Source organism: Triticum aestivum, chromosome 4A, assembly GCF_018294505.1.
Source record: "Triticum aestivum cultivar Chinese Spring chromosome 4A, IWGSC CS RefSeq v2.1, whole genome shotgun sequence".
NCBI classification, from domain to species: domain Eukaryota; kingdom Viridiplantae; phylum Streptophyta; class Magnoliopsida; order Poales; family Poaceae; genus Triticum; species Triticum aestivum.
This window is the reverse complement of record NC_057803.1, coordinates 64,575,448-64,597,936: the sequence shown is the minus strand read 5'-3', so window position 1 is coordinate 64,597,936 and position 22,489 is coordinate 64,575,448. Positions and strand designations below refer to the sequence as shown.

The 22,489-nt window shown below is 49.5% G+C and overlaps 3 protein-coding genes across 3 annotated transcripts; 1 reads left to right on the top strand and 2 right to left on the bottom strand.

Annotated features, from left to right (window-relative positions):
- The first annotated feature begins 11,739 nt into the window (after positions 1-11,739).
- Positions 11,740-16,349, top strand: LOC123085165 (pentatricopeptide repeat-containing protein At5g65560). The gene is made up of 4 exons (XM_044506767.1): positions 11,740-13,475; positions 13,553-13,844; positions 14,670-14,886; positions 16,014-16,349. The coding sequence occupies exon 1, from the start codon at positions 11,777-11,779 to the stop codon at positions 13,349-13,351; it is 1,575 nt and encodes a 524-aa protein (XP_044362702.1). The 5' UTR covers positions 11,740-11,776; the 3' UTR covers positions 13,352-13,475; positions 13,553-13,844; positions 14,670-14,886; positions 16,014-16,349.
- Positions 16,350-16,474: 125 nt separating this feature from the next.
- On the bottom strand, positions 16,475-18,023 carry LOC123085166 (pentatricopeptide repeat-containing protein At1g08070, chloroplastic-like). Its single transcript, XM_044506768.1, has one exon. The coding sequence runs from the start codon at positions 17,880-17,882 to the stop codon at positions 16,707-16,709; it is 1,176 nt and encodes a 391-aa protein (XP_044362703.1). The 5' UTR covers positions 17,883-18,023; the 3' UTR covers positions 16,475-16,706.
- A 21-nt stretch (positions 18,024-18,044) lies between these two features.
- On the bottom strand, positions 18,045-19,470 carry LOC123085167 (uncharacterized). Its single transcript, XM_044506769.1, has 2 exons — positions 18,623-19,470; positions 18,045-18,534 (listed from the first exon to the last, which is right to left on the bottom strand). Exons 1-2 carry the CDS (start codon positions 19,349-19,351, stop codon positions 18,229-18,231), a joined length of 1,035 nt encoding a protein of 344 aa, XP_044362704.1. The 5' UTR covers positions 19,352-19,470; the 3' UTR covers positions 18,045-18,228.
- Between the last annotated feature and the right edge of the window lie 3,019 nt (positions 19,471-22,489).

Genomic DNA, 22,489 nt, shown 5'->3' with positions numbered 1-22,489 from the left:
CCCTGGAGCGGTTGACCACGAGATCTAGCCCTTTGACTTTCCACGAACGGGCTTTGACCAGTGGACCTCTCCACCCGGTTTTATCAGGTCAGCCCATAGGAACACCTGGGAGCAACATCCGGGCCAGACCCACAGCTACATCCCCTCCGTGTAGACCCGACGCGTCCGTTTCCCCCCACCAGGTGTAGGCGGCGGCGCTGTCCGTGAGGGGGGGGGGCACACCCTGGAGACACGTGTCGGGCGTTTGCAACTGCCACAACACTTCCAGACTTGTGAGAGGCCGCCTACACAAGATTTGGCGGCATGCTAGCCCCCGAAGGCCGCCGGCCATAGTCGTAGACGCGCGAAGAGCAATCCGCGTAGAGGGAAGTGTGCAGATACTTCTCCATCACGAAAAATTATGAAAAATTACCATCGGTCCGATAGCACATGTGCCCACGTCGTGTGAAAAACTCATGATTTTATCGCGCTCCAAGTATTTAATAATATTCACGCCGCATCGTTACCGCACAACGTCTACTACCGTGTCATCGCCGTCCGTGAGGGAGGGCCACACCCCGGAGACGCGTGCCGCCTCTTCAGACATGCCACCACAACACCCCGCATGTATGAGGGCCCGGTGCGATGCTCCGGTGGCATTGCTACCCCCCAGGGCCCCCGGCCCACCTAACCCTATAGCGTTTGACCACGGGATCTAGCCCTTTGACTTTGCATGGACGGGATTTGACCAGTGGACCTCTCCACCCAGTTGTGTTAGGTCAGCCCATAGGAACACTTTGAAGCAACATCCGGGCCAGACCCACAGCAAGATCCCCTCCGTGTAGACCCGACGCGTCCGTTTCCCTCCTCCAGGTGCCGGCGGTGGCGTCGTCCGTGAGGGGGGCCAAACCCCGGAGACGCGTGTCGCCTCTTCGGACATGTCACCACACCACCCCGCGTGTATGCGGGGCCGGTGTGATGCTCCGGTGGCATTGCTACCCCCAGGGCCCCCGTCCCGCCTAACCCTGGAGCGGTTGACCACGAGATCTAGCCCTTTGACTTTCCACAGACGGGCTTTGAACAGTGGACCTCTCCACCCGGTTGTGTCAGGTCAGCTCAGAGGGACACCTGGGAGCAACATTCGGGCCAAACCGACTGCTACATCCCCTCCGTGTAGACCCGATGCGTCCGTTTTCCCCCTCCAGGTGCCGGCGGCGGCGCCATCCGTTAGGGGGGCCACACCTCGGAGATGTGTGTCGGGCGTTTGCAACCGCCACAACACTTCCAGACTTGTGAGAGGCCGCCTACGCAAGATTTGACGGCATGCTAGCCCCCGGAGGCCGCCGGCCATAGTCGTAGATGCGCGAAGAGCAATCCGCGTAGAGGGAAGTGTTCAGATACTTATCCATCACGAAAAATTATGAAAACTTACCATCGGTCCTATAGCACATGTGCCCACGTCCTGTAAAAAACTCATGATTTTATTGCGCTCCAAGTATTTAATAATATTCACACCGCATTGTTACCGCAGAACGTCTACTACCGTGTCATCGCCGTCCGTGAGGGGAGCCACACCCCGGAGACGCGTGTCGCCTCTTCGAACATGCCACCACACCACCCCGCATGTATGAGGGCCCGGTGCGACACTCTGGTGGCATTGCTACGCCCCCAGGGCCCCCGTCCCGCCTAACCCTATAGCGTTTGACCACAGGATCTAGCCCTTTGACTTTGCACGGACGGGATTTGACCAGTGGACCTCTCTACCCGGTTGTGTTAGGTCAGCCCATAGGAACACTTTGGAGCAACATCCGGGCCAGACCCACAGCAAGATCCCCTCCGTGTAGACCCGACGCGTCCGTTTTCCCCCTCCAGGTGCCGGCGGTGGCGCCGTCCGTGAGGGGGGCCAAACCCCGGAGACGCGTGCCGCCTCTTAGGACATGCCACCACACCACCCCACATGTATGAGGGGCCGGTGCGACGATCCGGTGGCATTGCTACCCTCCAGGGCCACCGTCCCGCCTAACCCTGGAGCGGTTGACCACGAGATCTAGCCCTTTGACTTTCCACGGACGGGCTTTGAACAGTGGACCTCTCCACCCGGTTGTGTCAGGTCAGCTCAGAGGGACACCTGGGAGCAACATCCGGGCCAAACCGCTGCTACATCCCCTCCGTGTAGACCCGATGCGTCCGTTTTCCCCCTCCAGGTGTCGGCGGCGGCGCCGTCCGTTAGGGGGGCACGCCCCGAAGATGCGTGCCGCCTCTTCTAACATGCCACAACACCACCCGGTTGTGGTAGGTCATCCCATAGAAACACTTGGGAGCAACGTCCCCTCCGTATAGACCCGATGCGGCTCTTTCCGCCCTCCAGATGCTGGTGGCGGCACCGTCCGTGAGGGGGGCACACCGCGGACGTCAGGGGGTCACACTCCGGAGACGGGTGCCGGGCGTTTGCAACCGCCACTAAACTTCTGTCGCATACCTGTTTTTGATTTTAATAGAACATAAGGACCTATATTCAAAAGAACATGACGACACAGTATTAATGTGCTCGAAAAAAATTTACAAACTATATATATATTCATAATCTATGGAAATAATTACAAACTACATATATTTTCATATAATACATAAAAAAGCATAAAAACATATTAAAAAGCATAAAAACATATGTAAAAAAGCATAAAAACATATGAAAAAAACGCATGTAAAATTGTCGTCGGCATAGAAACGGCAGGGTTTGGGGAGGCGTCGTGCCACGGATCGGTGACGTGGCACCTATGCCGACGGCTGCCGTCGGCATACCTACGCCGCGGATCGGTGACGTGGCATGCGGAGATATGCCGACGGCCGCCCGTCCCGACCGTCGGCATAGGGTTGACGGCGTTAGCCGCCAGTCACGGGCGGGGTCGCCGGGCCCACAGGTATGCCGACGGCTGGTTTATGCCGACGGCTGCTGTCGGCATGTCTGAATCTACGGCGACGGCCGTTCTGTGCCGACGGCTGCCGTCGGCATAGCTCCGTGTAACCCGACGGCCAGGGTAGGCCGACGGCCAGGACTGGGCTGTCGGCATATCTCAAACAAGGCCGACGGCAGCCGTAGGCATAGGTTTGGCCGTCGGGGTAGGACCGCTTTCCGGTAGTGTAAAGGGGTTGGGGGTGAGAAGGACTCGAACTAATGCGGGGTAGGTGGAGGGGGCGAGCTAGTTGGGGATTTTGTCTCGCTCCATTCTCGTCGCCTGAGGAAGGGGAAGAGGGAGGAGGAGCCATCGAGTCCAACAGCTTGAAGATCATGCTCATCCGGGCGGCAGAAGATGACAACATCCTCCGTGAATAAAGAGACGCTCGAAGTAGCATGTCTATTGGCGAGGCGGTGTAAGATGCCATGGCTGATCGCCTTATTCACCCGTGTTGAGGACGAGTCTGCATTTGTTTTCATAAGATGCTATGATGGCGTAGCGCACGGAGGGAGCGGTGCCCACCTCCCGGGCCGCGGGCACCCGCGCGCGCGGCTCCCGGCGGCTGTCGTTGCTATGCATGAGCAAGACGCCGCGCGTCCACCGGGCGTCGTGTGGGCGCGGCGCGCGGGGCGGCCGCGTCCCTGTCGACCGGGGACGTGCGCGCGCGCGTAAGGCGCGTCCGGTTCGATCGATCAGTCAGCATGGGCAGTTCGCCGGGCCGGAGAACCTGGGAGGAATGTAAGGCTTGGATCCACGGGAAGTTTCGCCGGGCCGGAGAAGCTGGGTGAAACAAGTAGCACAGTATTGTGAGACGAGGCTCCGATCACACCCCGCGCAGGTCCATTAGGTTCCGAAGCTGAGATAACTCGTGAAATGAATCGTCTACGGTGGCAGGCAGCTCGGCTCTGGACCATGCGTGCTCGATATGCATCCGCGTGTGCGTGCCCAGCCATAGGCCGGGGGCCGGAGGGGGACCGGAGGCGGTGGCCGGCCGGCCGGGCGGGCGCGCGGCTCCCATCATGTCCATCAACTTGTACGCGTACGTCCGATCGAATTGATCCCCGTCACAGGCTTTGCCGCTCTAGCGCTGCGGCCTGCGGGCACGGCGTTATAGGCCTGTCGGGGCAGAGATCTCGAATCGGACGGAGCTCGACCGATCTTGTTCCTGATCTCCACTCAGGACCACCCCGGCCGCGCGCTAGCCTAGCCACCTACTAGCTGCGAGCACGGCCGGCCCGGCGGCCCCGGCGAGCGTAGCTTGCAGCCTATATAGTGCATGCAGCCAGCGACCGGCCGGCGTAGGAGGTACGTACGGCTGCCGTTGCGATCGAGCTCCTGTCTGCCTAGCCTAGCTAGCCAATTCCACTGCCGCGGCTTGCCTGCATGCATGCAAAGCCTGCCCGATCAATTACCGCCGGCCTGCTGCATGCCGGCCGGGCCGATCGATGGATGCGGTGTGGTTCCCGCCATGTGTGGGGCGTACGATCGGCAACAGGTTTGTGCGTGCGTGCGTCGGTACGTACGCGCATAGGCACGCGCTGGATCCATCTCGATCGACAGCATCGACCGGCCCTTTTGGCCTGCGCGTGTGTGCAGTAGCTAGCGGCGCTTGTAGCGTAACGTAACGGTGGGGCTTGCGGGTGGTACGTCTTGTGTACGCATGTGGTGACCATATGCATGCATCGATGATCGATCGATCCAACACCAGCTAGCCTCCACTGCCTACGGCCTAGGCTCTGTAGTAGGGGTACTAGGATGGATGTACGCGACGGTGACGGCATGCATGGCCTTGACCTGCACCACCATGCACGTACGTACAGTACAGAGTACTGCGAGTACCACGCAGCACAGGGCATGCATGGTGATGGCGTCACGGTCGACTGACACATTAATTAATCCCCCGCCAACTCGATCGAGATATAACTGCCGCTCGAATTGATCAAGACGACTGTGTCAGCTAAGGCAGCTATAGGAGAGATCCATTAACTCGGTCGGCCTGCACGCGTACTATGCGTGTACTCGACAGTCGACACGACAGTTTTACCTACGTGAAGTGTTTACCTTTACAGTTAGTTCAGCTAGGCAGTTAGCTGCATGCAGTCCTAGATGCGGTGGGAGGGAGTGATCTACATCTACTGGCTAGCTAGCTGACGCTAGTATCACAGAACGGAGTTGGCCAATAATTCAGCCAGAGCCAGCCACGGCACATGCATGTATAGATGGCCATGTCCCTCGTCCCTGTGCTCTAGCTGCAGGCTGGGGGCCTCTTTTTGATGTACGTACTACGTGACGATCGAAACTCCTGACATAACATGATGTGTACACCACCGTGTGCTGGGGAAAGCCGGCCCGCCGATCTAACTATAGCGCAAAGCTGTATGATCTCTCAGCGCCGCCGTACGGCCGGCCGGTCTGCCCCCCGCGCGGCGCGGCGCGGGGCGACCATGCATGTCGGCCGATCTTCGTCGGATCCCCCAAGCTTTTGCAGCACCGTAATCTTCTCGACCGAGCGCGCGCGCGTACGTCGCCTGAGACGACGGAGAGGAGAGGAGAGGAGAGGAGAGGAGAGGAGGGCCAGCGCGTCGGGCCGGCACATGAATGCTCGGGCGGCCCCGGGCGGTCCGACGATCCGTGTGTGTGTTGGGTGCAAAGCAAAGCGCCACTGGGCCATGCATGCGTGCATCGGAACACCCGGAACACATGCGGTTGCCGGCGATGCCCGCCGGAGGGGGCGGTGGGTTGGCGTTTTGCTGTCACGATGCTGCTGCTATATATGGGGATGCAACTTTAGTAATTTGGAGCCACAGTATCACGGGGCAAGTGAACAAGTGTTCCCATGTCCTCTCCCCAAGACGTACTGCTTGGCAGCAGTCGGGACACCGCGCGGCGGGGCCGTGCTGGGTTTACCAGGCCACGCAGCTTCAAGTGATCATCGATCGGTTAGTTAACTATGTGCTCACGTGAGACAATAACAAACTTGTCGCGTGAGCAACAGAAAGCTAAACACGACACAGTGACTTAGGACAAAAAGGTGTAACATACACTTGATGACTTGAAAGCGGTTTGTGCACAAAAGAAAAACACGTTACGCTAGCTCGGGAGAAAACGTGTCGGACGCCACACTTGGATCAGAGGAGTGCGTGTACAGAAACTATAGTGCCATATATGCTAAAAAAAATGACAACTATAGTGTCATACGCTAGCTAACAAGAAAAGTAGTCGGACGACACGCTTGAAACCAAAACAGTGCGTGTGTGTGTGTGTACAATAACTCGTATTACGCTAGCTCAGGAGAATAGTTGCCGGGCAACTTTTTACGAACGAGCTTTGGCAATAGTCATCATGGAATTAATTTTCTTACACGCTGACACGTCCATACCAGTTTCAACTATAAAGGTTGTCCCCGAAACACTAATGCTTGAAGATCTAGGTCAATTCAATTTGTTAGTAGGGTGTGGCAGAGGTGAGTAGACTAGATTTTTCGCCCTACTCTACTTGTGGTACTCCCTCCAAGGGAGTACTAGATGATACCTCGCATGTTGCGAAAATGTTTTGCAATCTCTATCTCTACTACTTAAAAATAATGTAAGGTTCCCATTTCATGTCTCTTTCGTCCAACCTTTCTTATATACGTTCCACTCTTTTCTTCTCCTCTTTGATTGTTTTCTCCCATCTATAATTTTTCTCCCATTCATTCTCCCTAAAATAGAATCAATTGTCGCATATTTTATTAGCTTACCAAAATAAAAATATATTTTGTTTGGTAAGTCATTAAATTCTTACCAAATAAGTACTTGACGACAAAATGGCAGGTAAATCATGGCGATTGCATGCAAGATCAACTTGCTAAGATTTTAGCACATTAATATCATAATGGATGTGCAGTCATAGGCTAATATACTAAAATGTTTATACTCCCATTGCAACGCACGGGCAATCGTCTAGTACTCCCTCCGTTCTTTATACAAGGTGCATTTGTTTTTCGATAAAATTCCACAATGTAAGGTGCATTTGTTCTAATTCCTCGTAATTCCGATCTTGTCCCTCTAGAAAAAAAGGAAAGTATCTCCTCCCTGATTGCATGTACTCCTATCTCCTTGTAAGAAAGAAAAAGAAACTATCTCTCTCCTGATTGCGTGCATCTCTTCCTTTCCTAGCCTAAATGATTTACTTGCCGCCAATCTATGAATTAGACAAGGGTAATTTTGTCCTAAATAATCCATAATTATGTGCGTTGGTTAACATGCTGAAAATAATACACCTTAGATAAAGGAATGGAGGGAGTATAATGTAATGAGAGTTGGTTGTATACTTTTATGGGAAAAAAGTATTTGGAGATATGAAAACTAAAACCAAAAATAAATACTATTTATGGTGTTTGATTATTCTATAATATAAATATCATAGTAGAACATAATTTTTCTTGCATTTTTTTATGTTGATATGTCTTCTCCTTATGCATGGTTGCATGTTGTGGTGGGCCTTTTCCCATGCGCGTTGAACAATGAGGAGTCATGTTTGAATGTTAGAGAGATAAGTTAGTGGGGGCTAGCTATTTATATATACTCCCTTCGTCCTATAAAATAAGACATTTTTACAAACTATTGGGACAGAGGGAGTAGAAGATATAAGGGTTAGGCCAAACTATTAGGGTGGGGCGCCTCATCCTGGCCCCGCTAGATCTGCAGGTGCCTTTTTTTAGACAATCACATGAAGCTTTATTAACTCGTCACCACATTTACAGGGACGGACAGAAGGTTTCCCGAGTGAGCTAGCCATACATGGCGTCCCGGTCCCAAAGCATGCTTCGCTAGATTGTGAGCCTCGAAGTTCGAGCTCCTACTTTCGTAGACTATGTTACATGAAATAAATGCATTAAGGCCTAAACTAATCTTGTGAATTATAGCACCATAGCTTGATCTGCTCCCTTCCTTGATCTCCTATACCACATTCTTGCAATCTGAAGCTATGTGAATGTTCTGATTGTTTAAGTCCAGTGAGAGGGCAATCCCTTCCCTTATCGCCATGGCCTCCAAAGTAGCAGGGGCGATCACCGTGGGGAATACGACCATTGACGCCCCCTGAAAGGTCCCATCTCCGCTACGGCTGATAGCCGCGACTGCCCCATGACGACCGCTGCGGCTAACGGCTGCGTCAACGTTCACCTTAGCATGATTCTCCGGTGGTGGCACCCAGACCTTGGCTGCTGGATGAGCCCTTGATGTGTCTGTCCTTGGAAGTGTGTCAAGTGACCGTAGCTCTGCCAAGTAAGAGTTGATGAACCCGTTGATCGCATGTGGACTCTGAAAGATACCCTCATGGAGAGCTTTCCGCCCGTCACTCCATATTGCCCAAAGTGAGATAGATAAACGCTGGAAGGCCTCAGTATCCAGTGTTTCGCTCATGGTAAATATCCACTTTCTAGCATTCTCCTCCTGATTTATGTTGATCTGCTCGAGCACTGGTTCCGACGACAGAGCCCATGTACACCTTGACACAGGGCAGCTCAATAGGGCATGTCTCCAACTATCATGTGCTCCACATAAAATACAAGCCGGCGATGTGGCCATATTGCTATGATGAAGGAGATCTTGTGAAGGCATTGAGTGTTGTGCTAAACGCCACAAGAATATTTTCAGCTTGGTCGGTGCCTGCAGCGACCAGATATCATCCCAACCCCCTGTCTTGCTGATGTATGAGACGTGCTTTCACTCTCCTCCAACCACGCTTCCCTCTCCAACTTGATCCTCACTATCATACGGTATGCAGAACGTATTGTGAAAATTCCTCGTTTTTCCTCATTCCAGGCCCAGAAGTCCTGTACTCTTCTATGACAAAGTGGTATTCTAAGTATTGCTTCTGCATCAAAATGTGTAAAAGTGTTCCGTACAACCTCCTCTCTCCATATAGCGGAGCTGCTATCAATGAGTTCTGCCACTCGAATCGGCGGATGTTGGATTAAAGAGGTAATAGGACGCTTGACCCCGTCCCTTGGGATCCAGTTCTGCTCCCAAATCATTGTTGTCTCCCATCTCCAATCCTTCTAATAATCCCTTGAGCTAGAATGTCACGACCATCCAGAATTGCTCGCCAAATTTGTGAAGGATGAGAGCCTAACTCAGCCCCGAATAAATCTGAGCCTGGAAAGTATGCCGCTTTCAGAATTTGAGCACTTAACGAGCCAGGATCATTGAGTACTCTCCACGCCTGCCTAGCCAGAAGTGCCAAATTAAAAATCTCAATATCACGGAAACCCAAACCTCAGGTGCCTAAAAGCAAAAATTAAGAAGGAAATGACATATGGGGTGCAATAGTGGGGGAAGCCCGCTTGTCAAATGTAACATATGACAATACACCTTATACCAATTTATGCCGAGTCATCACTATAAAAAGTTGTTCCGAGGCATGTAGGCATGTGCACAAGATAACATATCCATTCAAAAATGGATTAGAAATGAACTCAAAATTACCACAAATGGATCTAATTTATAGGTCTGCCCAAATGGAAGACATCCTCGAAATTAGTTCCTGATTTGAATGCTTGATCAAAATATCATTTTATTATCTTTTTTTAGATCAAGGCAGCCGACTTTATTAATAGGCATAAGTATATTTTTCGTCCTCGAGGTCTTCCGAGAGTTCAAAAATCATCCCTCAACTAAAAAACGAATAGTTTTCGTTCCTCAACTATTAAAACGGATAGTTTTCGTCCCTCATGCCGCTTCGGGCGGTTTTCGTCCGTCATGAACAGTAAATCGACGAACAGTAAATTCGAAAAAATGGCAACAATTCTGAAAATTTGTGGGATCAAAGTTTCTCGGGTGCACAAGGTGCGTACAAATTTTCATATTGTTTGGACATTCCAAGTGCCCATGACAAAGAAAAATTGTAAATATGTATGTCGGTAAACAGTAAATTAAAAAAATAGCAAAAACTATGAACTTTTTGGCATCAAAGATGCTTGGGTGTGCAAGGTGCGCGCATTTTTTTCATGCTCAAATGACATAGGAGGAGCTCTAGCCAAAAAAAAACAATATAGTGCACTTTTTCACTGATGTACATATTTATGGTTTTTTCTTTGTCACGAGCTCCTGAAATGTCTAAATAGCAAAAAGAATCATGCTCCTTGCGCACCCGAGGAACTTTGATCCCACAATTTTTCAGATTTGTTTGACTTTTTTGCTATTTTTTTGAATTTACTGTTTATCGGTTTACTGTTCATGCGGACGAAAACCGCCCGAAGCGGCATGAGAGACGAAAAGTATCCGATTTTGATAGTTGAGGGACGAAAACTATTCGATTTTGAGTTGAGGGACGATATCTAAACTCTCGAAAGAGTTCGAGGACCAAAAATAGACTTATCCCTTATTAATATGATAATGTTTACATGTACAACAAAAGGGTGTGGAGGAGAAATCAACCAGACATGTCGTCCTACCAGCAAAAGGAGAACAAACTTGCCTTATGTACTCTTGTTGGATTTTCTACTTTTATACTCGAAGTGTACAACCTCAAAAATGCTTCGTCGACGCTCAATCTCAACAATAATGTCACTTGAGGCTCTTCGGCTATCATCTGCAGTGGCTCCTCGACGGTATATATCACATGCTCCTCGACGGTAAAGCATCGTATATATCTCATGCAGCTGATGACACCATGCTGCGCTGGTGGAGAACGTCCCAGTGGGAAGATAATTTTTCACTAACCTCCATGCGAAGACGTAAATCTTTGGCGAAACTTTCGTCTTACTATGGCTGTGTGCATCAAAATGATGTAGAGGCCAGGGTCATTCTCCTTTCCAGAAAAAAAAAACTCTCCTCTTACTATTGACCAATTTGTCGTGACGAGGAGGAAGATGACCGTACCTCCAGCCAATCATCCGTTCGTTTCTTTGTGTCTACAAGCATCTTATATGTCGGCCGAACCGAGAAGATTCCATTGTGGTCAAAATGCCATGCTCATAAGTCTTGTTGAATTGCATTAGCACCGGTATAGATCAAATAACTTACGCATCGACAAGACAAAAATAATGCTTTTCTACTACTACTCCCTCCATTCTAAATTACTTGTCGCTCAAGTGGATGAATCTAACACTATTTTAGTGCTAGATACATCCATTTGAACGACAAGTAATTTGAAACGGAGGGAGTAGTTGTTTGTTCCATGAACCACTCATAGTGTCATTCAGCTCACTGACCATAATTGGTGGGTATGCTGAATTGGCCGCCACCGGCCTAAGTGCATTATCCCTCGGTAGTCAGTTGTTCACCCATATATTTGTATCTTCCCCAATTTCAATCCTTCTAATTACGCCTTGTGTAAGGACATCACGTACTTCTACAACTGATCTTCATATTTGCGAAGGGGGAGACCACAAACTTGCATCCATAAAAAACCACAGTTTGGAGAATAATCTGCCTTCAAAATCTGAGAACCGAGTGTTGTCGTGTTCTGCATTAAAGCCCATGCTTGTCCGGCTAACAAATCAAGGTTGAATAGTTCCATCTTTACTCATACGCAAAAATGTATTTTTGTCACTCTAGTAAGAAAAACAAATGCTAAAAAAACACGCATATGTCCCGCCCATGAGTCCAGCATGTTGCGAGCAGGCTTTCTCAGGTGTTTGGAATGGACCGGGCCTCTTTGAAGTATTTCCCAGAGAGAAAAAATACACTACGAAAAACAAACTCGACTCAAGCCGAAACCCAGGCCGGCCCAACACGCGAATAGCCCAGTCTGATTCCTTTCCCTCCAAAACCAAAACCAGCAAAATGGCCCAAAACCCTACTAAAAACCCTGGCGACCCGACCACACCTCTCCGCCCGCCGCCGGCGCCTCCTATGCCCTTCCGCCCCACCTTCCCCCGCCGCTGCCTCGACGACCGCAAGCTCTCCTCCTTCCTCTCCGCCCTGGCCTCCTTCTCCGCCAACCCCTCCCCATCGCCGCCCGCAGGATCGGTTCCTGCAGCCCGCTCCCCCGCCGCCTACAATGCTCTCATGTCCGCCTACTCCCGCGCCGGCCGCCCAGACGAGGTGCTCCGCCTCTTCCGCTCCCTCCCCTTCCCCCCCACCGCGCCCCTCTTCACCACCCTCATATCCTCCCTCGCCGTCTCCGGCCGGCCCCGCGCCGCGCGCGCCGCCTTCTCCTCCCTGCTCGTCTCCGGCCTCACGCCCACCGCGTCTGCCTTCACCGCACTGCTCAAGTGCCATGATGGCTCGCTCGACTCTATGCACCACATTTTCCTTGCGATGACCTCCGCCAGCTGCTCACCTGATGCCGCCGTGTACAACTGCTACATTTCCATGCTCTGCGACTCCGGGCGGCTGGAGGAGGCCTGGGGCATCCTTGACCACATGATGGATGGAGGAGTCCGCCCCACTGTCCGCTCCTACACCGCGATTCTACGTGGATACTGCGAGCAGGGTAAGATTCTCGAAGCAGAGAGGTTATTCGATGCCATGGTCGATGCCGGCTGCCCCCCGGATGTCGTATCCTACAGCGTGCTTATTGAGGGGCTTTGCGGCATCAGGGAATTTGATAAGGTGGAGAGGATATTAGAAAGAAGTGAAGAGAAGGGGTGGACGCCCAATGCTGTCACCTACAATATTTACATGTCTGCTCTGTGCAGGATGGGGTTCTTGGATGAGGCATGTAATCAAGTAGATAAAATGCGCAACAGAGGGCTGTTGCCAACGGTTGAGACACTGAGTATTCTATTTGATTGCTTGTGCCGAGACGCAAGGTTTTCAGAAGCAGTCTGCTTGCTGGAACACAGTGAAGAATTAGGCTGGCATGCTGATGTGTTCTGCTATAACACTCTGATGGGTAGGCTCTGCGATGCCGGTGATTTTGCAAGAGTCTTCAAGCTGCTGGTTGATCTGTTGAAAAAGGGCATTGGGCCAGATATGTTTAGTTTTACAATTGCAATACGTGGCTTCTGTGGAGTTGGGAAATTCCGTCTGGCAAAGTGTCTAATAGATAATGAGTGGATTGGATATGATGTTGTGGCTTTCAATACTTTGATTCATGGATTCTACAATGCTGGGGATTTACGTGGAGTCAAGCTAACTTATATCAATATGTGCAGTAGGCAAATTTCTCCAAACAACTTTACTAATGCTACATTGATCGATAGCTTATGTAAAGATCGAAAATTTGTCGAGGCAATAAACTCTCTTGCATCTTTGAGAGATGGGTCGGTGCCTGATCATGTTGTTCACCTGAACAATCGGTTGGTCAAAGGAGTAAGATATAAAAAGGTGCTCAACCTACTTGATGAAATACGCTGTAGAGGATTTGAGCTAGATACTTGCATCTTCATCCCATTAGTTAGGGTATTATGCTGGGAAGGCTACTACAAGCATGAGAATATCAATGAAGTTTCTCTTATACTGACCAGTCTAGGAATTAGATGATAATCTCAAGATTGACTGATTGAGTACCTGAAATGAGAGTTTGAGTTAGCATAATCATGCAAATCACCTTTTGGTGCTGGTTCCCTCGTCCTTCACACACCAGCAATCTCTCATCTTTCATCAGGTCAGTTGGCACCTAAAATTATGCCATGGTTTAATTTCACCTTCTTTACATGATATTAATCCCAGCTAGTTTTTCAGGGAGAAGTGCCTGATTTTACGAGCTCTGAGAAATAGAAGGGGAGCCTTGGCGCAGTGGTAAAGCTGCTGCCTTGTGACCATGAGGTCACGGGTTCAAGTCTTGGAAACAGCCTCTTACAGAAATGTAGGGCAAGGCTGCGTACAATAGACCCAAAGTGGTCGGACCCTTCCCCGGACCCTGCGCAAGCGGGAGCTACATGCACCGGGCTGCCCTTTTTTGAGAAATAGAAGTTTGGGCCTGGACAAGATGATCAAGCTCAAATGTGTTCTAGAGCAAATATTGGGCATAAAGGTATGGATTTGTGCTTCATGTTATGGTTTCTTTCCACGTGGACAATCCCGTGTACGCATTCATTGTTCATCATTGTGTTGTCTGTTATTGTGACCCCCTTCTGCATTTTGGTGAAAGAGATTGTTTATGGATGCAGTTGGAGATTGCACTTCTTATTTTGTTTTGCTTTCCTCCAGAAGGAAATTTGTTATGTAATAATGTTTGATCAGTTGTGCCAAAGTCATCTAGTTTTGACTCTTAAAATAGGTATTAAGTAAGTATTTTGATGTGCTCCACTGCCTCTCCAAACTCTAAGTTGACATTTTTTTCAACCAGTGATGCCCACCAAAATGGTTCAAAATGTCTCTGCGTTGCATATTGCCTGTGATGATTAAACACAGAAATGGAAAGTATATTCGGATGATGCACTTGTTTGTCAAGTACTCCCTCCCTCCCAAAATAAATGTCGTTGATTTAGTATAAAATTGTACTACAGTTGTACTAAATCAGCGACACTTACTTTTGGACGGAGGGAGTATGAAAGTAAGCTGGTAAGAAAAATCTCACTTGCCTGCGATAATAGTCCAAGCTCTCAGTAAACTGTAAGGATATTGCCATAAGAATCTCCAAATTAAGTTGAAGATTCATAGTTCTTTGAATTATCTTGTAGTAAAGTTCTATCTGCTGAATGTCAAATAGATTTTATCACTTTATCACTACTAAGGGTAGAGAAATAAGACATTCAAAGTTCAAATATTGATGCAAAAGTTGTATTCTATTGAAATATTTGATGAAATAATTCTTTTTTTATGAAATTCATTTTGGTTACTTTGGGGTTTGAATCAGGAAGTGGAAACAAAAAGGATGTTGCAGCAGACAATGCATTTGAGGAACCAAGCTGTTAATGCCAGATTTTTCTTACATCATCAGGGATCGCTCCCCGGTTCCATTTGATAGAGACGAAACCAATCTTCAAACAAGGTTGAGACCAGCTGCCAGAAAGAAAACGCCTTGGGCCCAACAAGACGAAAGAAGACGCTTCTCCATTGTGCAACGTTTTAAGGTAACACAAAGGTCCAGTGCATACTTATCGTTTTGGTCCTTATCATGATGAGTTTCTTCCTCATATACATCAACAACTAAGCCATTAGTCCCAAACAAGTTGGGGTAGGCTAGAGCTCAAACCCATAAGATCTTGATACCAGCTCATGGCTCTGGCACGTGGATAGCGAACTTCCACGCACCCCTGTCCATGACTAGTTCTTTGCTGATATTTCAGTCCTTCAGATATCTCTTTGCTGACTCCTGTCATGTCAAGTTTGGTCTACCCAACCTCTCGACATTATCAGCACGCTTTAACCATGCGCTGTGCACTGTAGCTTCTGGAGGCCTGCGCTGTATATGTCCAAACCATCTCAGACGATATTGCACAAGCTTCTTCACATACATGATTGTTAAATGCTTCTGAAGCCATGAACAAAAGAGATTCAAGTCTGATCATGTTATAGACTAAACAAGTTTATTGTTTTTTGAACTGGATTAGTTTAAAAAGACTGTACTGGTTCACTCAATGTTGTTACTGTGCATATTGAAATGTTGTGCTGTTATTTGGAAAATGGATGCGCTGATGTTGTGGTGCATTCATTTTGTGATCAGCGGATGTACATAGACTTTCACCATATCACTTAGCATCTCTGCTTTGGGGTCAACTTTCTGATATAGAGGAGGAACCATGTTCTTCGATGATTGAAGTTTCCTTATACCTGTCTATTTTCAATTTGTCAAAGCATTGGCATTTGTATCTACTACCTCAGTACCATAATATATGACGTTTTAGCAGCTCAAATTGAACTGCTAAAATGCCATATATTATGGTACGGAGGGAGTAGTTGGATAAAATTGGTGCTCTATGGAATGTCATTTGGTGCATGCTATTTTGATTTGCCAAATGTGATGATTTCCTTACGTTTTTTTAGCTCATTGTTAGTGTTCCTTTTATTCAATTTATTTCTATGGAAAATGCGACGATCCTGAGGTGTTGGTTTCTCCTTTTGTTGAGAACAAACAATTAGTGGTAGTGGGCAGTAAGTGATAATGCCTAGTTAGCAATGACAATAATGTGTTTCTAGTCCTCTTTTTTGTATCTCATAAGTGTGGTACTAATGTTATTTCCCCTGTTTGAATTTTTAGGGTTAAATAGCACAGTTGGCTCCTTTGGCGATGCAACAGCAGTTATGGTGACGCTGCAACATTTTCCTGGTTATTTAGGTTAGCTTAAGTCGAGTCAGTCGATGTGTTGGTACATCTGGCTTGTATATTAGTCGATGGCACCATCAAGCTAGTGTACAATTTTACTGGGATGGCTATGGTAGAAACAAAATTTATCTAATATAGAAGATTTATACATTTTCCTAGACACATGTTCCTCTCGCCACCACTCTAAGTTGTATAAATGGATGGTGGAAACAGTGCATCCAAAGTGCACAAATTACATACAAACGCAAATAGCTATCCCCTATTATTTGATGTAGAGTTCTAGAATAGGAATAGTTCATACTTCATAGGTATATGTGGCATCAGAGTATATTGCCTTTGTTATTTCTGAAATCGGCACTGTATGGATCTCACGAGTCTAAACAGTTCAGTTATTGTACTTATGCCAGATGAGCATCAATTTTTCACACTATTCCATTACTTGCTTGTAACATATTTCGTGCAGTTATTTTTTTTCCTGGGTACATATTTTGATTTACAAGGAATTTTTTGATAGCTTTGCACTGTTATCTGATAATAGATTCTTACATCAAAATCGTGCCTATAAGATCTCATGCATGCAAGGTAGTAGAACTTTCGCCTTGTTGAATGGTGATGTGAACAATGATGCTACACTTGGATCCAAGTGCAAGCAGCAGCCTCGTCGATCTTTGTTGCAGCAGCCCTCTCCCTGACAGAACAAACGTCGTCCCATCGCCCTGCATCAGCCAGCGACTTGGACATGAGCACGTACATTTCCTGCCCGGCAGCCACTTCTCCGGCGAGAAACCTCTTCCAGAGGAACCGCTCGCCGGCAACGCCGGTTGCTTTACTCGCACTTGCATGGGAGCAGTAAGCTCCAAGTACCTGCTGATCGCATTCCACGGGCATCCGCCTGAAGATTTCTCCAACTCCGTCGAGCCTCCCGGCCCGGCCGCAGGCGTCGAGCACGCACGTGTAGTGCTCCCGCTGCGGCGCGACCCCGTAGATCCTTCCCATGGCGCCCAGGAGGTGCAGCGTCTGGTCTACCTGCCCGGCATGGCAGCAGGCATAGAGCAACGACAGGAACACGGCGCCGTCCGGTCGAACACCTTGGCGCAGCATCACGGAGAAGAGCTGCAGCGCCTCCCTGCACCGGCCGTGCACGGCCATGGCCCTCATGACGGTGGCCCAGGAGACCAGGTCCTTGTCCGGGAGCAGGTCGAACACCTCGAACGCCAGCCGCGCCTCGCCGCACTTGGCGTAGGCGTCGACCAGCGCGTTGGCGACGACCTGCTCGCCGCCGAGCCTTCGCTTCAGCGCGTACGAGTGCAGCAGCTTGCCGCATGCCAGAGCGCCGGTGGACGCCACGGCGTGCAGGACGCTGACCAAGGTGGCCTCGTTCGGGCGGGCGCCGTCGGAGAGCATCGCCCGGAACATCGCGACGGCGTCCTGCGGGCTGCCGCCCCTCGCGAGCCCCCACGCCATCGCGGTCCAGGAGAAGACGTCCCGCTCGGGCATTCCGTCGAACACGCGGCGCGCGCTGCGGAGGGCCCCGCACTTGGCGTACACGTCCAGCACGGCGTTGTCCACGATCGGGTTCGCGCCGGGGCCGCCCCCTCGCCGGAGCCAGAACCCGTGGATGGCCCGCCCCAGGCCGAGGCTCCGCAGCCTGGCGCACGCCGGGAGGACGCTCGCCAGCGTGAGCGCGTTCGGCGCCGCGTCCATCCTGGAGAACTCTGCCACGGCCTCCGCCGCGCGCCCGCCCCTCGCCAGCGCCGAGATGCGCTTCGTCCACCGCACCACGTCTCCCGACGAGCGGGCCATTCATGGCAGCGCGCGATCCAGCGCCAACCACCTACTCTGGCACTTCGGCTACCATCGAGTGGTTAAACGCTTTTGTCCATGGGACGAGCATCTTCCATTTTTTTGGAAGATTTTTGCTCAAATTTCAGATCATACTTTCATACTGTATTACTCAGTAGACAATTTGCACAAGTCAAATTAATCTATATATAATCACATCCGTGTCCATTTCCACACGTAAAAACTGAACTGCAACGTCTCTCGTGAAGTGGCAAATGAAATCCTCGATTGAGAATTCGAGATGTACATGAACAATGTACTACAGTACAAAAGTCGCCAAAAAGATGAGTAGTACATGTAGTATGATTTATAGAGTTGCTGCGGAGCAGGTGGAGCGGCCGTCGGCGGCGAGGGTGTTGTCCCGCCACGGCGATCTCCTCCTGAGGTACAGCACGCACTGGGAGTCGTGGCGGTACGTGAGCCGGACCATGCTCCCAACCACGCGGTACCGAGACCGCGACCGCACCGCGATGGTGACCGGCACGCCCTTGCCGGACTCGAGCAGGTCCTGCATGCCGCGCCCCGCCGCGTACATCGGCTTCTCCTGCGCCGCCACGAAGAGCCTCACCGTCGTAGCGCCCCGCGGCCCGACGACGACGTGCGGCCCCTCTCCCTGCGTCGATCACGCAAGGTGATAAGCAGACTACTAGGCGGGCCGGCGTGCCGCTGCAATGCACGTGTACATGGCGATGTATGCGTACCTGCTGTGAGGCTGCGAAGGTGAAGTGGCCAAAGGACATGTCGAGCAGCGGCGGGAGGAGGTGCAGGCTGAAGACCTTGGAGTGGTTCTCCACGGCCATCTCCACGGAGCAGTTGCAGTTGAGGAAGCTGGTGATCACGCCGGAGCCGTCCAGCCCTTCCCCGAGGCTGAACCGCTCCACCTTGCCGACCTTGAAGGAGACGCCGGGGTGCGCGGGCCTTGTGACGACGACGAAGACGAGCAGCGCGATCGCCATGCTGACGGCCACCCTCCACGCCACCTGGAACGCGATGCAGCAGCATGGCGCCTCCGGGTCCAGCTTCACGTACCTCCACGCCCCGCTCCTCTGGTCGGCGCCGACACCGTCGTCGTCGTCGGACCGCCCGGAGACCACCCTCAGCACCTGCCGCGCCCCCCTGCTGCCGCCGCCGCCGCTGGGTTTCTTGTCGGTGAGGAAGGAGTTGTTGGAGCCGCGAGAGGAGGAGTAGCGGGACAGGGCGAGGCGGGAGGCCTCCTGGTCGTGCTCGTGGCGGCCGGCGCCGGCGTCGTCGCTACGGCGCGGGGCGGCGAAGGCGGTCTCCGGGAACGGCGAGAGGATGAGCGCCGTGGACTCGGACGCCGGGTGGCTGAGGGTGTGCGACGCCGCGGAGGGGCTCTGCACGTAGTAGGCGCACGGGGACGGGTGGAAGAGCGGCACGTCCTGCTCCTCCGCGCCGACGGCTGGTGCCATGACGACGTTCTCGATCGATCACAGCTTCCTCCTTTTAGTTCACCTAGGAACAATTTTAATCCTGCAGAATTCGGTTGCTCTGCTGCCTGTCGAACTGTGAATCTGTGACCGTTTATGTAGGAGCAAAAGGGGTCGAGGTTTGGGCTCTCCGACGGCACGCGAAATGATAGTCCGCAGCGGGTTGCGGCTAACTTTCGCGGGAAAATGGGGAAATAAAGGGAGAAGAAAGGCTAGTACTACAGTACGAGATTACAAACTGGCTTGACAGGCAGGATTTCATCAAGTGCCGGGGTTGGCATTACGACAAATGTCCATCATGGTTAGCACTTCGTAGCTTGCTATGGCAGTGAGTGAGTGAGAGTGTGAGTCGGGCCAGGGTGATGAGTACACGAGCCGCAGTTTGTGTATGCATGCATGGATGGATTAATAATTCAATGGCAGCCAAGCTAGTCTCCCACTTCAAATTAAGTAGTGAGCCTAAACACTCTTATATTTCTTCACACTTCACAGAGCTAGTACTAGTAGAAGAAAGCGATGGCGCTCTGAACATCTTGGGCTGATTAAGGTTGAGCCGATGCACTCGGGTCTGAACATCTTGGCAGAAGCCAAAAGGTACTCTGAGCATACATGCAGTGTCATGTTTCACTAGGGTGATGGTACGATGACAGGACGAGATTATAATAATTATAAGATGTTGTAGACTTTCGGTAAGCACATGGCAATTATCAAATACAAGACCCCCGTGCGCCACGCCATTATTATGTATCATGGACCGCAACTATGCTACATGTGCTCTGTTTTACCGGCTAGGTGTGAATTAGCTTGCAAGATAGATGCAAGGGCTACTCAATACTCATGCGCCTTTTTTAGAATGGTGAAGTACTGAAAATGAACCTCCCACTAGTAGAAAAAGGGGATTTTGTTCGGGTCTGGCCAGCCCATTAGTTCCGGTCCTTTCACGAATCGGGACCAATGAATGCATTCGTCCCGGTTCGTGAGCCCAGGGGGCCGGCCGGGGCCTCGTGAGCATTGGTCCCGGTTCGTATGGACTCATTTGTCCCGGTTTCAGGCACGAACCGGGACCAATGGTCCTCGCTTTTGACTCACAAACATTGGTCCCGGTTCTTGGCTCGAACCGGGACAGAAGGCTGGGCTTTAGTCCCAGTTCCAGACATGAACCGGGATAAATGAGTTGCCTATATATACCCCGTCGCTGCAGCAGAGCACTCCATAGTGCTCTGTTTTTTCTGGCCGACGAGGAGAGGGCATTTGGGTGCTCTAGCTCACCTCCTATGCACATGAGGTGTTCGATGAAATGCCCAAGCCACGCTAGTTAAGCTTTCTCCTCTCGAAGCTCGACCTCCAAACTCCATTTTCCCTGAGATTTGTCTAGGTTTAGCGGTCCATCACGTCTCGTCCCCGTCTTCACCGCCGTCGATCGCCCGCGCCGATCTCGTCGCCTGCACCACTGTGGTGAGCCTCTTATCTTCTTCTGAAAGAAAAAAAAATTCTTACTTTAGATAGATACTTGTCTAATTTTCTTACTTTTATTATTGCTTGTGCTTATATAGTGCGATGGTTTTGGTATCCGCCCTCGTCGGCCCTCGTCCTGGCTATGATTTGGATGTGGTATATATTATCTTTTATAACTATTTGGTTCATTTATTGTTTATGACAATTATGCCCATCAAGTTAACATAGATTTTTATTTATGTAGGAGGTAGTTGAACCAGAAATTCCAACCGACCCTATTGTCGAGAGGTTAAATTTAGTTGAAGAAGAAAACAATTACTTGAAGGAAAAAAATTGAGGAGAAGATGATATTGGAGTTGCATGTTGCGGATGTCGTCGATGATCACAAGATCAAGATGGATGCAATGTGGTTGAAGATTAGAAAATATGCCATTCATACCGAGGCTTGGTATCATTATGCTGTTGGATCAATTTTTACCTTGGTTGTGATTATGACCGCATTTATTATTGCATTGAAAGGTTTCACATAGTTTCAATGTATGGTTTAACTAGATGCTCTGGAGAGCTATATGTTGTTCAATGAGAACTATGTATGCACTTTGTTTTTAATGTGATGATAAACTTCTATTAAATTGGTCACTTATCTATCCATGAGAGCTATATGTACTAAATTGATGATGTAGCTTTGAATGGTGCATTTTATACACGAAGTGCATCCAGTTTTTGCCGTAAGCCTCTCTACTTTCTTGCACATGCTATGTGGGTGAAATGATGATACCATGCCAACTTTCAACCTTTTCAGAGTTCATTTATAGTGCTTTTCAATTTCAGGGTCTTATAACTCAAAATAATCAGTAAATGCATGAAAAATAACAAATGAAGTCAGAAAGGGTTGAAAATTGATGATGTGGCTTTGAATGGTACATTTTGAACACAGAAAAAGTATGGAGTTCAAATAAGTTCAAAGAAATGAAATCCCTTTGTAACACACAAGTTTCCGTATGAAACCCTGATACTTCGAAAGAGATTGTCCGTTTTGTACACGAAGTGCATCCAGTTTTTGCCGTAAGCCTCTCTACTTTCTTGCACATGCTATGTGGGTGAAATGATGATACCATGCCAACTTTCAACCTTTTCAGAGTTCATTTGTAGTGCTTTTCAATTTCAGGGTCTTATAGCTCAAAATAATCAGTAAATGCATGAAAAATAACAAATGAAGTCAGAAAGGGTTGAAAATTGATGATGTGGCTTTGAATGGTGCATTTTGAACACAGAAAAAGTATGAAGTTCAAATAAGTTCAAAAAAAATGAAATCCCTTTATAACAGACGAGTTTCCGTATGAAACCCTGATACTTCGAAAGAGATTGTCCGTTTTGTACATGAAGTGCATCCAGTTTTTGCCGTAAGCCTCTCTACTTTCTTGCACATGCTATGTGGGTGAAATGATGATACCATGCCAACTTTCAACATTTTCAGAGTTCATTTGTAGTGCTTTTCAATTTCAGGGTCTTATAGCTCAAAATAATCAGTAAATGCATGAAAAATAACAAATGAAGTCAGAAAGGGTTGAAAATTGATGATGTGGCTTTGAATGGTGCATATTGAACACAGAAAAAGTACGGAGTTCAAATAAGTTCAAAAAAATGAAATCCTATTGTAACAGA

Coding starts and splice junctions, on each gene's coding strand:
- LOC123085165 (XM_044506767.1), top strand. CDS start 11,777: ATGCCCTTCCGCCCCACCTTCCCCCGCCGCTGCCTCGACGACCGCAAG.
- LOC123085166 (XM_044506768.1), bottom strand. CDS start 17,882: ATGGCCCGCTCGTCGGGAGACGTGGTGCGGTGGACGAAGCGCATCTCG.
- LOC123085167 (XM_044506769.1), bottom strand. CDS start 19,351: ATGGCACCAGCCGTCGGCGCGGAGGAGCAGGACGTGCCGCTCTTCCAC. Junction 18,535..18,622: donor CCTTCGCAGCCTCACAGCAG/GTACGCATACAT, acceptor TGATCGACGCAG/GGAGAGGGGCCGCACGTCGT.